The sequence below is a fragment of the Populus alba genome, chromosome 1 (genome assembly GCF_005239225.2).
Source record: "Populus alba chromosome 1, ASM523922v2, whole genome shotgun sequence".
Lineage (NCBI taxonomy): Eukaryota > Viridiplantae > Streptophyta > Magnoliopsida > Malpighiales > Salicaceae > Populus > Populus alba.
In genome coordinates this window covers 35,988,170-36,004,833 of record NC_133284.1, presented here as the reverse complement: position 1 = coordinate 36,004,833, position 16,664 = coordinate 35,988,170, and the positions used below count along the sequence as shown (strand labels likewise).

General features: G+C 33.5%; 1 protein-coding gene across 1 annotated transcript; it reads right to left on the bottom strand.

The window, feature by feature from the left end:
• Positions 1 to 613: 613 nt before the first annotated feature.
• Positions 614 to 4,234, bottom strand: LOC118055185 (protein AUXIN SIGNALING F-BOX 2). The gene is made up of 3 exons (XM_035066995.2): positions 3,280 to 4,234; positions 1,699 to 2,194; positions 614 to 1,616 (listed from the first exon to the last, which is right to left on the bottom strand). Exons 1-3 carry the CDS (start codon positions 3,729 to 3,731, stop codon positions 849 to 851), a joined length of 1,716 nt encoding a protein of 571 aa, XP_034922886.1. The 5' UTR covers positions 3,732 to 4,234; the 3' UTR covers positions 614 to 848.
• Positions 4,235 to 16,664: the final 12,430 nt, after the last annotated feature.

The window sequence follows — 16,664 nt, the reverse complement described above, 5'->3', positions numbered from 1 at the left end:
GAATTTGTTTATTGTTTGAATTGTTTTAATAGTACTTTTATGTTAATTTAATAATTGATATTATAAGACTTGAATATATTAATAAGTATAAGTATTGAGTTATTGTTTGATGAATGAAATATAATCCAAGATGATTGGATCAAGATGAAAATCATTATAACATATAATAGAAATATTATCAAGAACTTGATACCAACAAAAATAAAAAAAAACTCTATTGAAATTTTTAAATATCACATAACTTTAAACATAGTATCCAACCCTTGATATTTATAAAGAAATGTTTGGAAATTTCACTACATTATAATTTAAGAATGTTACAACTTCTGATTCTGTTTCTGCGGTGCTAAAATGCTTCGTAGCTTCTAGATTTAGCCACAGTTGGAATTTTCTTGACCCGAAGAACTTGCATTGATGAAATCCTGACGAACAGCATTCGAAAGAAGCAAGGTTAAATACATGGCAGCTTCATTAACTCCACAAGGAACGTGTCATGTTTTGATGGGTGAGCTGCTAAACAGGCTTTGCTTTTGTTGAAGAACTCTTCTGCCCCGTACTCTATATCTTGACAGCCTTGAGTATCTTCACAACTGGAAGGCAGGCAAACTCGTACTTGAGAATCCAATTCCTAATGGAACTGGCTGACCATGCCAATACTAGCACAGTTATGTATTTATAAAAGCATCAAGTACAAAGTAGCAAATCTCTTACAAATTAAAAAATAGTAGCATGCCACTAGAACACCAACAGGCTAAAAAATCCATAAAATCAGCTGGCCTAAACAAAGTACAACTACTTAATAACAAATAAATGCCAGGCAGGGCCAAAAACACACACCCTAGATTCACCTATAAAGTCCACACGAACTCTGGTGCATCTTTCCTTCGCCCTGCCAATGTCCGATACAAGAACATCTTCTCTACCTTTTGCGTACCAACAGCGGTATTATCCATCTGGTCACTTTCATTTATGATCTCCACATTGAGCCTCGGCATCTTCTTCGCAAGGGACTTGCAGCCTTCAAGGGTAACGTCGCAGGATGACATCCAAAGGGATCGCATTGTTTCATACTTTCCCACGTCCATTAAAAGTGCTGCATTACCAAAAGGGCAGTCCCTTATCTCAAGCTTGCGAAGTTTCTTGCAACCATTCAACAGATACTGCATTCCCTTGTCAGTGTCCCCAGCGAATGCAATAGAAAGCATTTCAAGCTGCTCGGCGTACATTCCAATGTAGAGGAAAACTTGATCGGTCAGCAGACCAGACATTGACAACCGCCTGAGCCCCTTGCATGAGTGAACAATAGCCCCAAAACCTTCATCCAATGGCTGATTGGTATCAGCGTCCGGTTTTGTGGGGTCAAGGATGCACAACCTGAAACGGGTAAAATTGGGGCAGTTCTTAGCTACAGTAATGAGGGCTGCATTGGTCATCTGCTGACAGAAGTATAGGATTGAGTGAAGGTTGGGGCAACCACTTGAAAGAGCAACCAAGCCCACTTCAGTCACAGCTGCATCCCCAACAAATGGATCAGAGGGAAAGACCCTTATTTCCTGCAAATCTTTGCAAGTGGAAGCTACAACTTCTAGTCCTTCATCTCCAATGCAGTCCAGTATCTGCAGGTATTGCAAAAACCATTGTCAGTCATCGTGAGAACAAGTGAACTTGTGATTCCTAAAAACAGGTGAACAGGCATACCCATAAGCGCTGGAGTTTCCTGCAGTGACGAATTAGCTTTATGAGCTCAGTCCCATGAATTCCTGGAGCATAGCTTAGGTTCAAGGAAGTCAGGTTCGGGCAAATTAAATGAAAAGCCGGTAGGCATTGAGGAGCAGCCTCCAGAAACCCTGACAAACTCTTGACTGACTTGCACTTTTGAAGAGCAGTCACTAATTTATTATAGGTCTCAGAATCTGGATCATGCACGTAAGACCCTACACCCAAGTCCACTAAATGAGGTGCTCTCATCAATATTTTCTGAAGTATATCAAGTGGCACGGCATGATTTAACCTCAAACTCCTCAGATTAGGAGATCTAGCTACAAGTCTCTCAAGAGCTGCTAAATTGACATCTCCTTTGAGACATGCAAAATTAAGTGATACAAGAGATGTACAAGTGTCAGGAAAGAAGCTAAGCCAGTGGCCTCTATGATCCTCGACATCATTTTCTTGCAGGTCCAGCTCCCTCAGAAACCTGGGTCGAAGAATGACGTTCAAAGTAGTTAGAGCATAGCTAACTATCTCAATATATATACATCTCTTGAAACCCCTCATGCCATTTCCTTCTATTCATATTAAATCAATCAAATGATTGATGCTCCTTGTTTACTCAGCATTTTATATTTCAGATGCTTTTAAAAAGATCAAATAGGATAACAATTTCACAAATAATTGAAACCTCAAACATGAATGACCATCTGGACTACAATTAGCAGCACTTAAAACTTAAATGGAAATTAGAAGTTCTCAAATGAAAATTAGAAATTGAACTTCAGAAATCATAAAGGGAGCTTTTTTATTTATTTATTTATTTTTGAGCAATGGGGGTGTCAGTAACCCTTATAAATAGCAATAAAATAGAAAAGCCTTCTGTATTAATTAGCAGGCCAGTAATGATGACTCTGTACATACAGACACTTAAAAAACATGTAATAACTCACAGATTATGAATTGAAATAACACAAAATAGGCACTAGGGGGAACGTAAAGAACATTATAAGTAATAATAAGATGAATATAGCTGAATCATGTATGCTTCGAGATCACAAACAAAAGAAACACCGAATCATCCGACAATTTCACTATAAAGTTATACCAAGCTAAGTCCACTACTTTACTCTATGCTCAATTGCTAGCAAGCAATTACGAGCATTGACTGCCTAATAGCCACACATCCACCATCAATTAGACAACTGCAGAACCCCATACAATTCTGTCAAAGAAACCAAAACCCAAACTACAAAACAAGCACGAAAACTATGAATAATAGTCCCCACTAATACCTATCCAGTCAAAGGCATTCCAAGACCAAATTACCAGTAAGAACCCAAAAATACTTGACACTTGCCCTTGTATTCAACAATTGACAACAACGATATCCCGGACAGTGCTGACATTTGCACTAGCATTCAACAATTAGCAATCAAAACCACGTTAAGAAACCTACTTTTCTAATATAAAGCTTAAATAATTTCTAACCAAAAAAATCAGCAATGATTACAAACTGAAATGGCTAGATAGATAATCAAACAAAAACCCACAAAGGAAAGCATTTCTTACCTACAATTAGAAGCAATAGCAGCAAGGCCATCAGTGCTGAAGCCTTCACAACTAACAAGAATCAAGGACTTGAAATTGGCAAAAGACCTTGAAATCAGCTCCAAGCACTCATCGGATATTATCATCCTCTTCAACTTGAGCTCCTCTAACCCCATATTATTCCTTGCAAAAGCTTCAATCCATGGATAAACAAAGCCTCCCCAATCATGAGGAACCATATTAAAATCAGCAAAATGAGGCTTTCCTTTCAAAGTGATAGATTTCAAACCTGGAAACCTCTCAATCACTCTCTCAGGACTAATTGCATAACAATTCCCTACAAAAACCTTTTGCCTGCTACTACTTTCGATTTTGTACCATGGTTTACACACTTGAGACACTGAGTTCCTGTCTCTTTGTGATGTTACAAAATCGAAAATATGCTCTAATACTTCATCAGGGAAATAATTCATTTTTATTCAAAAGCTTCTAAAAAAAACAAAGAAGAGGAAGAACCCAGATCTAGAAACTAAAAAATTTGATCTTTACAAAAAAAGGAAACAGATCTAGAGATCTAAAAACCAAATGGGTTTTATTAGAAATGAGAAAAGACTCAAACTTTCTCGAGAAAGTGAAGGAAAATTTTTTGGGTTTTTTCTCTTTATGAAATGATAATGTTGTTGAATCAGACAGTGATGATTACATCACACAGAACTGAAAAAAAAAAAATCAAAAAACAAACAACATAAAACTGATCGAAAAACAGAGATCTGAGAATCTAAGGTTTCCATAACTGGAGATTCTTAACTAAATCAAAACCCCATGATAACAATAATAGTAACCACAAACCAAAGAAATGAAATGGTGTTATAAAGAGAGAGACCAACACGTATTACTACTTCAAGTTCAGATTTTTCATCTCTCCCCTTCTCTCTAAACTCAGAGAAAAAAATGTTCTTTTGAGTTAAACTCAAGTGAGAAGTGACTAGTAGCTTAACTTAACCATGGTTATAAATAATGTTTCCTTTAAACCATGGTTGGTTTTTTAAGAGATCTAAGGGTGAGAGTCATCTAGTTAAAAAGTAGAGAGAGTCTAGACCGTTGGTTGGTGTGACATGCATGTGTCCTTATCTCTGCTAAAAGTCTTCTTGTTAAAGAGACGAGTAGTAATGGATTGCTAGCTAACAGGACATTGAGTTTGGTTTAATTTACGTTGGATGCCACGGTGAAGATAAGATTCTTTTCTTGTACTCGCGAGTGTGAGTGCACTCGCTTTCTCTGACGTAGACATCACCACGTGGGGTGGCATCGTCGGCGACCCAGATGAGCAGATGATGATAAGGAGGAGAGAGTATGCAGGTTTTGTACTCTCTGAGATGGGTTTTTATTTAGTTTCCACAAGAAATGAGGACCTTTTCTGTGTGTCAGCATTTTTTCTATTTTTTCTGAATTTTGCTGGGTTTTTTTTTCTTTTTCTGATTTGCTTTGTGGATAATTGAGAAATGGGTGAGCTTTTAATGATTAGGGAATCCAGTAAAAGGAAAGGAGAGAAATGATTTTGACAAAATCTAAGACTGGGTTTAATAAATGTGTCTGTACTGGAAATTTATGTGTAGCAGATTCAATACTTGAAAATGTTTCCATTCTGTAATTGTGGATGTTCTACAATGTGATAGCTATCGCTATTTTCCCCTTTCCATATCTCTCTAAGCTGTATTAAATTGATTTCTAATCATTTAGGGTTTAATCAAATGATTTTATTGGTTAAGTTAATTTAACGTTTAAATTGGATAGTTCACATTGAGTGTTATGGATTATGATAATTATTTTTTATATCTACTAAAACAGATAGCGAATCCAATCTAGTTCTGATCAGGTTTGAAACTCAGCCCTAGCTAAGAATTGGGTTGGTGGGTCTGCAAGCTAATCTTGCTAAGCTAGGCTTGATGATCTATGAATCCAGTCGATTCAATAAAATTAGTCATACTACTTGTCATTCGTAAAAATATGTCAAGATCATACATAAAATATAGAACATTAATTTTGGTTTTGCTAAAACCGAAGCTATTAAACTCGGCTCGGCCTATGACCTAACTCAAGGTTTAAGTTTGGTAAATTAACATGGATTGACCTCTATCAATTTAAACGACTTTGTTTTAATTTTTTTTAAATTAAAATAAAGTTGTTTTGAAAGGAAAAGTTTTTTATTAGTCCAACTTGATTTTGACCAAGCCATATTTTAACATGTCAAGTCAGTCGGATCCTGAGAGATTTTTGTAAAACCCAAACCAAGTCGATCGAGTCTTAGATAAATCTATTGGGCCAAGCCGAGTGAAGCTGAGTATAATGTGCTCTTCTTAATATGTAGCACAAATGGAATATTATGAATGGATTGTGTATGATGGAACCAAATGTTATGGAATCGAATAGTTTTTCACTTTTTTATATTTTAAGAAGTTATATTTGCTATTTGTAGAGAAATCACGTGGTGATAAATGTAAAAAATAGTTAAGAGCAGAACAATTGCATAAATTAAAAACCAAGGATCAAGCTGGAAAAAAAAATTGAAATTAGGGGTTAATTTTGAAATTTAGTAAGAGAAAAATTGTATTAAATCAGAAGTTTTGAGTCAGATAGGAATACAATTGACATAAATCAAAAGTCAAAGGAGACCAAACAAAAAAGATGAAGGTTAGGTTTTTTGGACTGCTGGCAGCCTAACCTGACCCGTTTGGGTCCAACCCAATTGATTGGGCCGGGCATAACCCTATTTATAATAATAATATATTAATAAATAATATTATAATATTAAATATTTTACAATAGAAAACAAAACAAAAAATTCAAAAATTGTGGTTTTCATGCATGTTTTTCTATCAATTTTGCATAATATCGGGTTATATATTTACACTATAAAATACAGATCCGATATTAAAATACTCGATTTTCTCCAAAATATTTCAAAAAAATTATTTAAAATTCAAAAAGATTTAAATTAATTTCCTCTTTCAAAAAACAAAATTATGCATATAGCCAAATCCTAAAAATTTTCCACGCATATTTTATATAAAAATTGCATATTTCTCATGTTTTAAAATGCAAAATGGATATCTTAACCAGTTTATTATTATCTATTAGGATTTGACTAAAATGTCAAAAACCTTTTACCAATCATTTTGTTCATTTTATATTAGGATTTAGATGTAAACTTTTAATATTTGAATGGTGTAAAACTACATGGTAGGGTATACCCTTAACTATTAAAGATATAAAATGCAAAATAAATACGATGCTAAAATTCAAACTTTAAAATGGTTAGGATTAAACCAGATGAGGTAGAGACTTTCTCATGAAGGGAGATCTGCTTTAGACCTTAGAAAAAGATCAACGGATAGAAACTTGCCGTAAAAAAATAATTAAACAATAATGCAGCTTATTTAAGATAAAGTATACTGGAGGTGATGTGTATTCCCCTTATATAACCAACCATTTACTTAGACTTTCGTAAACCATAAGGTTCCTAATAACTATAACATTAGGTGTCGAATCTAAATCTTAATAATAGTTAAGAGCAAAACAAGGTCATCTAGGATCTTGCATGAGATCTTTTTAAGATAAAACTATTTCAAAAACAAAATAAGACCCCTTCAATAACTAAGGACAACACACAATTAAACCAAACTAAAAATATCGGATCTCGTATTCTATTTGTTTTTGCGTTTTAAAAATGTTTTTGAAAAAAAATTGAAATTTCTTTATTTTTTTTCTTTACTTCAAATTAATATTTTTTATGTTCTTAAATCATTTTGATGCACTTATATTAAAAATAATTTTTAAAAATAAAAAAATATTAGTTTAATACATTTTCAAGTGAAAAATATATTTTGAAAAATAATCGCAAACAATTTGATCATGAAAACATGACAAAATCCTGCAGGGTTTAAGATTATTCAAACAAAAATAAAGGAAAAGAAAACAATAACAGGAGATGAAATAGTTATTTTTATTGGTGAGAAATCATCTTTGAATTTCTTTACGAGAGGAGATTTGCTTACCATTATAGATTTGAATTTTGTATCCAATTAATTCGTCTCAAGTCGCCATGCACGACTCAATAGAAAAAAACAAACTATACTATCAGGTTTCATTGGACGAAGAAGTCTTGGATCTAAAGCTGTTAAGATTTGCGTTATCTTATCTAAATAACCAGAAGAAAGCTCAAGAACCATGAAAATTCCTAAATCATTTAATTAGATCTAGATTTCTAGTTTTTTGAACCATGAAAAACATCGAATCCTATGATGAATACCTAAATATATATATGAGATTATTCAAATCCTAATTGATGGCCTACACTAATTGCTATTTTTTAAGGTGGTTGTTATGTTTCTTCACGAGAAAATGAAAGAGATCAGCTTTCACCAATTGTCACGAGCACATCTAGGCAAATTTAATTATTTTGAAAGGTGTAAAATAAAGAAAATTAATTATTATTTAGTTTTATGGTAATTAAAAATACTAAAACATACTACTTAAGATAAGTTGTATTGTTATTTAATTTTAATGATAAAAATACCTATTTATTCTTATATGTCAAGATTCATATAAACTAAATATAATATATTTATTAGTGATTTAGAATTTAGGCTTAATATATAGTGAAGTCTTATACTCACCTTTTATTATTATTATTATTATTATTATGGAGGCAAGGCTGGAAATAACAATTAATGGGAACTTGGGTTTTGAATTATTTCATTTAATTACCTAATTTACATTAACCCATAATAAATTATTATTGCCCAAGCATATTCGTTATAAAAAAACGCAAATATTTCACCCAACTCAATTCTTATAAACAATCATAATTGAACACAGAAAAAAAAAATCATGAATTTGTTCAAAACAACAAACACCGACACACATGATTGTGATAAAAATTAAATAAATTACCAAAAATTAAGTTTGATCAAAAGTAAAATTTCTAAAAACACAAGAAAGAATTGGGGGGTTATGACATATCAATGCTCACTAATCACTATCATGTACTTTATATGCAAGTACATAGATGCAACTAAACACAACTATTAGGTTTGACAACAATATTTCTACTTTAATTCGTAACAAGGACAGGACAAAAGAAAAAAAAGAAAGAAAAAAGGGGGGGAGGGCATCATCTTTATCTAGCTGATAATCAGACTTTCACTGATTATTTCCTTATCCAGGAACAAACTCCAACAGCGCTGTGATTAAAAGCACATATCTCCTTTTCCCCCACAAAACGCATGAAACTGCGTTTGCAAGCAACCCTCTTGCCGTCGCAAATAACAATCCAAGGTCGTATATGGATCAGTTTCTACTGACATATATCTTTTATTGCTTTAAAAACGAAAATGGCATCTTCATTAGGGTTCTACAGGAGCTGTTATATCCCAAATTCCCAATGATTGAGATGGCCCTCCTCCTTTTTATTACTTTGGTTAGGTTTTGGATTGATGTAAAGTACTCTAAAAAAGTGCATTAATTCTAAACCTTTCTTCCTCGGCCAAGAAAAGCAAAGCAAAGCATGGTAGTCACTCGTCAATAATAATAATAATAATAATAAGTATACCTGCCAATACCGTGGCCAGCATGAGAGCTCTCTCGTCTAAATTTTCACCATGTAAAGTACATATAGTAAATATATATACTATGATTCTAGCAAAGACACGTTCAAGTTTAATCCCATGGCTGGCTGTGAATTGCAATCTCGCCAATCATTTGTGGCTTTGACCACCGGCTGCCATAGGCTCACTCTTTTATCCAATGGCTTCTTGGCTTGAAGCCGCCTCATGAGTCAAATTGTCATGGCGCGAATAGCAACTTTAGGCTTGCTTTTTGGTTTCTGGAAATGATAACTAGGGTTCTTCCTTGAAACAACATGCCTTGTTCAAGCCTTTGCTACGAGAGAACATAATCTGTGATCATCCATGGTGAATTATTCAAGTTTATGTATTCTCAATTTTTTTCCAAAAAAAACAAAAGAGTTCTATCAGGATCAGGCTGAAGGAACTAAACCATCGCACCAGTTTCAATGGTTCTAACTTATTTAGAATATATATAGCAAAAAAAGATGTAAATTTAATGAACATACCCACCTAATTAAACCTAATAACTTCAATGTCTCGAAATGAACCTTGCCAACTCTAAAGTCAAAGATGCTTTGCTTTTGTGTTTCGAAATTCATGTTTGGATCAGACTTGGTTGCATTTTGAGTCAGAATTCAAGAAAATGCAACAAGACAAAAAAATAAAAGCACTAATCTAAGTGGAAAAACTGATTTAAGATTACCATAATTATTGAGATGCAAAAAAAAACAAAAAAATACCGATGACCCTGCAACCCTTCTTACCTTACAGATTCTTCTCATTGACTGAACATTTTCTTGAAAATCTCTAAATGATTGGATGATATTAATTAATTGATTAGTAATTAAAATGAAGCAGGACTTTATCACTCGCAGCTGTCGTGGGTGGAGACCGGAGATTCACCTCTATAAAGTATAATTTTTCCATAACTCAAGCAAGCTTCTTGCACTGTTAATTTACTTCCTTTTCACATTTTTGGTTTTGTCGGAGTAACATATACGAACTGAGCACACAATTCTTTCCTAGCTGTCATGACCAGGACAACCTCAAGAGTCAGTAGAAAAAAACAAGAACCATGCATACCAAGGTAAACATGTTTTGTTCTTATTTTTCCTCGTTTAAAGAAATTGGAGGCAGAATGATAACCTAATATTCTAAACCCAGTATCCATGAGCCAAATTGAATACCGAGTCCGAGTATGTATACATCTAAGGAACGGCTATACCTGGTATTTTTAGGTTCAGCTAAACATTTAACCCAATGAGTCAGTAAATTATCAATCTCGACATCCTTGAACCAATCCAAGCATAGAAGCAACACACATGCAAAGATATTTTCTTTCATAGTGTTATATTTTTTTTTTTCTTAATAAAATCAGATATATTTTTCTCTTTGAAATTAAAAAAGAGTTACATGCTATCAGATATATTTTTTTCTTTGAAATTAAAAAAGGAATAAATGCTATCACGAAAATAAAACTTTTGAATTATCCGCTCGATAAAAGGGATAAAATTAGAAAGAATGAGACCCATTAGACACAACCCGCTAGCCACTTTGGCTAAAAAAATATATATCAGATTATTAGAACAAAAAAACCTAACTAATTATCAACATATAAACATTACCCTCAAACTCAAATTACTTGGATTTTTTTTATTGCATCGTGACCATACACACAATTACGTTAACATATATATAGACACACACTTACTGCATCATGTTCCAATAAATGAATGATGCTATAAGCCGTAGATTGTACATATACACATAGGAAATTAATGATCATTGCCTAGAGTATAGCAAAGGGTGAGGGGTCAATTTTAGAATGATGTTACGTATGTGTTACCTTGTTATGTGACTGCAAATAAAGATTGTGAAAAATATAATAATTTTTTTTTTATTATAACTTAATTCCCAGTAAATTGCTATTTATAAATATTTTGTTCTTCTGTAACCGACTGCTAATATCTTAAATTCAAAAAAAAACTTGATGTATGGTAATTAATGGTGAGTCAGGTAAAAAAGCACAGTAAAGGGTGAAATTGAAAGAATATAAAGACATGCGAGGGGTGGTTCCCGACCAAAAAAAAACCCATGCCATCTGGGATTCTCTTGACTTGCTTGACAAATCATAGGAAATGTTGTGTTTTTTTGTTTTTGTCATTTTGCAAAACATTATACCTCAATTATGCTGAAAACCAGCCACTGACCCAGTTGTTGCTGCTGCTGTTACATGTATATATGGTACTGCTATTATTTCCTGGTAAATTGCTGTTGTTTTAACATCATCTCTTGTGTCCTGTCCTGCCATGTCAATTTTGTCACCCACAATACATGTAACATCTTCAATCTCTCTCTCTCTCTCTCTCTCTCTCTCTCTCTCTCTCTCTCGGAAAGAGTTCCATTTCATGTATTTTTCGGATTTTTTCTTGAAATCATTTAGCCCCCCTTTAGAAGATATTTTGTAAGCTGATTATATTTATCTTATAATACATTAATTAATTTCATGAAACTATGCGTTGAGTAAAACAAGGCATGAGAGAAGGTTACATTGGTTAATAGGGTGGGATGGACCAATTATGGAGGGGTAAGAACACAATTTTAAAGTTTTTACCACCTTTAACATATGTTAAAAGTAATTTTATTAATTTAAAATTTAAATTAACAAAGATGCAAAGTATAATATTAAAAAATTTAATTATAAAGTGAAAAAAATATCAAATCAATAAGATATAGAGAGTAGTTTACCTAGTCTTTTCAAATCAAAGAAAGAAAAAAAATGCAATGTAGTTAATTTTTCTGATCTTTTATTCATTACAAATTCCTACCATAGAAAAAAACAACAAAAGATGCATACAAAAGCTTACTTGAAAACGAAGGATAAATCTTTAAATGCATGCTTTCCCATCATGCTTTCTCCTCAACCTGGTGGGATTGGGTTTTGGTGGGTCCAACGTAAAATTTGTCACCCACTTTCCTTTTTCCCTTGCCTTTCTACCAAGCAAAGTAAAATTACTTTCCTTCAATATTTTGCTAATTCCCTCCAAATTCCTTCCATCCTCCCTGAGCATATTTTGCAGATGCATAGTCTAGATCCAATGATCCATTGTTGCTTGAAACCAGACAATTATGGAGCTCCATGTTAAAAAAACCATCTCAACCCAATAATTCAAGTTTTTAGATGAGGTTTCAGGATATGATTTATATTATTTTTTAACACATCTCTTAAGTGAAAGTCCTTTGAACTTGAAATTTGCACAGACTTATATTATTTTGTGCATAATTTTTATTAAATAAATGAGAATGGTAAGTTTCGAATTCGTAACCGTTTGGTCATTAAGGCTCTGGTATCATGTCAAAAAACCATCTCAATCCAATAATTTAAACTTTTAGGTGAGGTAGAGGCATAATTATAATGCATGCAGCCATATCAAACGTGATTATTGAGCTTGAAATGCAACTTAATTACGACTAAATAAGTTAGGGATTACTTAATTACATAATTAAATCTTTGCTGTCAAGCATTAATCCACCAGAGAGTGCCAGGATTGGGAGAGGATATATATATAATCTAGCCTATAATGTCAACCTTCGTATATATTCTAAAGCTGCGGCTGCGGCTTTTTTTATTTCTTTCGAATGGGATGTATGTTTGACCGAAGAACTTTTGGTTGCTTTGATGAGATGACTTATTGTCATACTAGGAGCTACAAATTATTGCATATTTTTTTTTCTTTTTTTTTTTCTGAATATTTATTCTTAGAATTATTTACTCTGAGTAGTCATCCAAAAAACATAAGAAAGACAATCCTTCTAGTTTGGACATGATTTTCCTGATCATCTTACCTTCACATGAATCGTGGTCCAAAATCTTTCTCTGATCCCACTTGGTGTCCAATGGATAATCGATTACAAATGGAATTTTGTCTCTTTTTTTTTGTTAAGAACTTGTGATGTGTATTTATTTCAAGGCAAAGTATAGGGATATCACAAGCAATGATTTTTATTTTATTTTTTTGTAATAAAATATATGTTAGCTTTATATATATATAGAGATATACTTTCTACTCCTTTCTTTTGAAATACAAGTACAAATTTGGAAAAACCCGAATATAACCCCTAATGTATTGCCTTGTTATGGATTAAATTCTAAACTTTTGGTTTTTCGAATTTATCCCGAACTTAATCCACACTAAACAATCTCAACCCTTTGTCTATCAAATTTTAATATTAACTAAGATATTTAGTCTAACCTGTACGAAATCTTTAAATGTTTTTGGGATGTTTGAAAGTGAATTTCAATCTATTTTTTTTTTGTTAAAATTAAAATTTTCTCCTTCAAATTAATTTGTTTTTTTGTATTTTTTAATTTTTTAATGTACTGATATCAAAATAAATTTTAAAAAATAAAAAAAAATTATTTTGATGTTTTATCAAGAAAAAATAATTTAAAAAACAACTACTATTATATTTTAAATATCCTTTTCATTCAATACACAAAGAAATAAAGCTTGTATCTAGCTTAAAAGATAAATTCTAAAGCTAAAACTGTTAATTGAGTTATATCATATTTTATTTTAATAACTTAAATAAAAGTATTTATCAACTGTTTGGAATTGCTTTCCAAATGATATTTTATAAAAGCTTGATTTTTTTTTAAACTTAATTTTTATATTTTTTTTGAATTATTTTGATATATTAATATTAAAATTAATTTTTTTTAAAAAAAAAATTATTATATTAATATATTTTCAAGTAAAACACTCTAGAGAACAATCATTACTACACTTACAAACATCCCTTTAAAACAACATGATAATAATAAAAACTAATGTCACCAATAAAGCAAGGATTGCATAAGAACGTCATACAATGTCAATTACTTGCATTTGGAACAAAATTAGCTTGAGAGAGGCTAAAATAGGGTTTCTCTTATAAACTTTGATCTTGGTGGTTACTAAGTTTGGTTTTGTATACAACTTTTTTATTTTTTATTTTTTTAATTGTTTTTTTTTATCTGAAAAGTATTAAATTAATATATTTTTTTATTTTTTAATAATTTTGATATATTTATATAAAAAAATAAAAAATATATTCTAATATATTTTTAATTAAAAAATACTTTACCAAACACACAGGTTTCGTTAAGACTCCAGAGGGCATAGTACCCTAGTGTTGGACCGTTGGTGTCTCCTCTGTTGGTTTTTTGCGGCACGAACCCGTGTTTGAACTTTGAACATGCAGAGCCAAGCATGGCAGAGCCCCACCTGGTTAAGCCACGCGGAGATTTTCAAGTGGACTAGTCTTTCCAAACTTTAACCTACCTTGTTCAAATCCTTAACGTGGGCCATTGCTAATTAAGGAGCATCACTAGCCAGGCGATTGTGGGGTAGTCCTTCGCGAATGGTTATTCTTTGATGGCGCCATTGTTTATCTTCTTCCTACGATCCATGCCCTAACGTCGGCCAAAAATATAAGAGCTAGCTGGCTAGATGACTCTTGCTAACAGCACGCTGAGCCTGGTTTATGCAGCACCGAAGCTCCCTGGACCATGTATGGTCTAGGCTCCTCCTAGCTATAAAGAAATCTTCTGAGGTGCAAGTGCTAGCTAGCTAGTACTGTGTGGAATGCGATTGATAACAACACGTAGAAAGTTGAGCAAGAATCACAACTGTAAGGCAACATAAAGCTTGCATAATCCAACGACCTTTTTCTCATTTTCCTTGTCTTTCATGTTAGGTGATGTTGAATCATGAGCACTAATTCCTAATATTTCAATATTTTATACGAACGTTAGTGAAGGAATTCGATTGGATTTGGTAGAAATCTTGAGCTAGCTTCTTTATTGGATCGTCATTCACCTACTAGAGCATCGATGGAAGCTCTCTTTCGTTTTTCTCGTGGAGATTTCAAGGAGTTTGCGTTGAGGGACACCCAGCAGTTAATATTTCAGATTCCCGTTATTAAATGATATATTTTACTCAAATCTTAATATATAGCGAACGAGTCTAAAGAAGAAGATGACCACCTTCTATTTTATATATATATATATATATATCAAGTGATATAAGATTGGATTTCACTCGCACTATACGAAGATTTGCAGATAAATCCAATGAATCTCCGAATGATGAATTAAAAAGAAAAGAAAAAGGAAGCCATGTTTAGAACGTTTCGTGTGCTTTGTACATGGTGAGCTGGCTCTATCTGCTCAATTGGTAGATGAGCGTGAAGCAATGGAGAGAGGCTAAGATCCGCTTCGAATAAGCTGAGCTGCCATAGTTGACTGCCTGACATGACATATTTGCGGTTCTATAAACTATTATAAGGCTCATATGATGGAGAGAAGGTCCTCGCTTGTTTAAGAAATAAAAGTAACGTGATAAAGGTGCTTTTGGGATTAGTTTTTTCTTATTTTTTAATAAATAAAATTAGTGGGAAGTGTTTCTATCTTCTAGCCTAATGCCTGCTAGTAGATTTAGCCTGGCATTAATTAGCCCTCAACCTGAACAAAATCATGGAGTAACAATTACGTGATTAATTAAGCAACAACGCTAATGGGAGCCCAACGAACAACATCCAAAAAGATTGATACTTACTGCCTTTTAAGAGGGAGTTGTTAGGGCAAAAGGCCGGCTAAAACAAATAAAATTATAGCCCCACTTGCATATAATTACAAGGAGAAGGGCATAATTGAGAGTGAGAGGGGAAGAGGGGGAAAAAAACAAACTATTCTTCAAAAAGAGGCACCACTCATGATCATTTCCATCTTCCCATCATTTCCTAGAATTGCTTCCATGTGAAATGCATCAAGTCATGTGAGAGCTTAAACAAGATAATATCTAATCAACAAACTGGAAGCTCCGTTCCCTTTCTATCTATACACCAAATGGAGCATGTGCGCACAATTGCTGCAGTAATTTAAAGTTACAGAGCATATGGGTGTGATTCATTTCATGGAAAAACAGTGGGAAAACCCTGATTTTGGAAGCAAATTGAGCTCGAATGGAGGCAGGAGGCATCATAACGCATGGCGCAATGCATGGTGGTCCTGAGTCCTGGCACGTATAATTGTTGGGAGGAAATAGGGATTGGACTCTGTTGAAAGGGAGACGAAACATAAGTTGTCCCTTTTATTGGTTCAGATGGTCCAAAAAGCATTGCCCCACAACGAAACTTTTTTGTAAGTAATGCGAGAGAGAGAGCAAGAGGGACAAAAGGGTCATGGTCTACACTCAAGAAGAGGTCGAGAAAAAAAAAATGAAGGGCGGAGCGAGGAAGGGAGTAGGAGGTGAAGGACCACGTAAATGGTCGGTTGATGTCAGCTTCCTATCTTTTGTAAAGGAGAGGCTTTGATTGGCCAATGGTGAACCTACGATGTGCCTTCATCTATTCAGATACCATGTCGTCAGCTGGTCCAGGGAGAGACTTTGGAGGTGGCGCGTGTGAACTAAACCTCAATAAGCCAACGGCCATGTTCTACATACAAGTAATGGTAGGGGGCTGAGAAGTAATGAACGCTAGGCCTCAACTATGGATCCTGATCTCTGATATAGACGAACGCTAAGAGCATGGTGGCCATGCTATAATGCATGAATTCAGACAATTAATTGACTTGTGGGCGTACTGGTTCTAAAACTGAAAGCCTGCATCAATGATAAGATGCACACCAGAATTCTGCCACTTCTACAGCGTTTTCCGGTTACTATCGGTTCCAATGTGACACGGTTTTTTCTATGCAATCAATTATATGAAATCCACGCTTGGGTGGTCCATTTT

Excerpts from the sequence above, each read along its gene's own strand:
- LOC118055185 (XM_035066995.2), bottom strand. The coding sequence starts at position 3,731 with ATGAATTATTTCCCTGATGAAGTATTAGAGCATATTTTCGATTTTGTA. Across the intron at positions 2,195-3,279 it reads GCTATTGCTTCTAATTGTAG|GTTTCTGAGGGAGCTGGACC; the intron begins GTAAGAAATGCT and ends TCTTCGACCCAG. Across the intron at positions 1,617-1,698 it reads GGAAACTCCAGCGCTTATGG|ATACTGGACTGCATTGGAGA; the intron begins GTATGCCTGTTC and ends CAATACCTGCAG.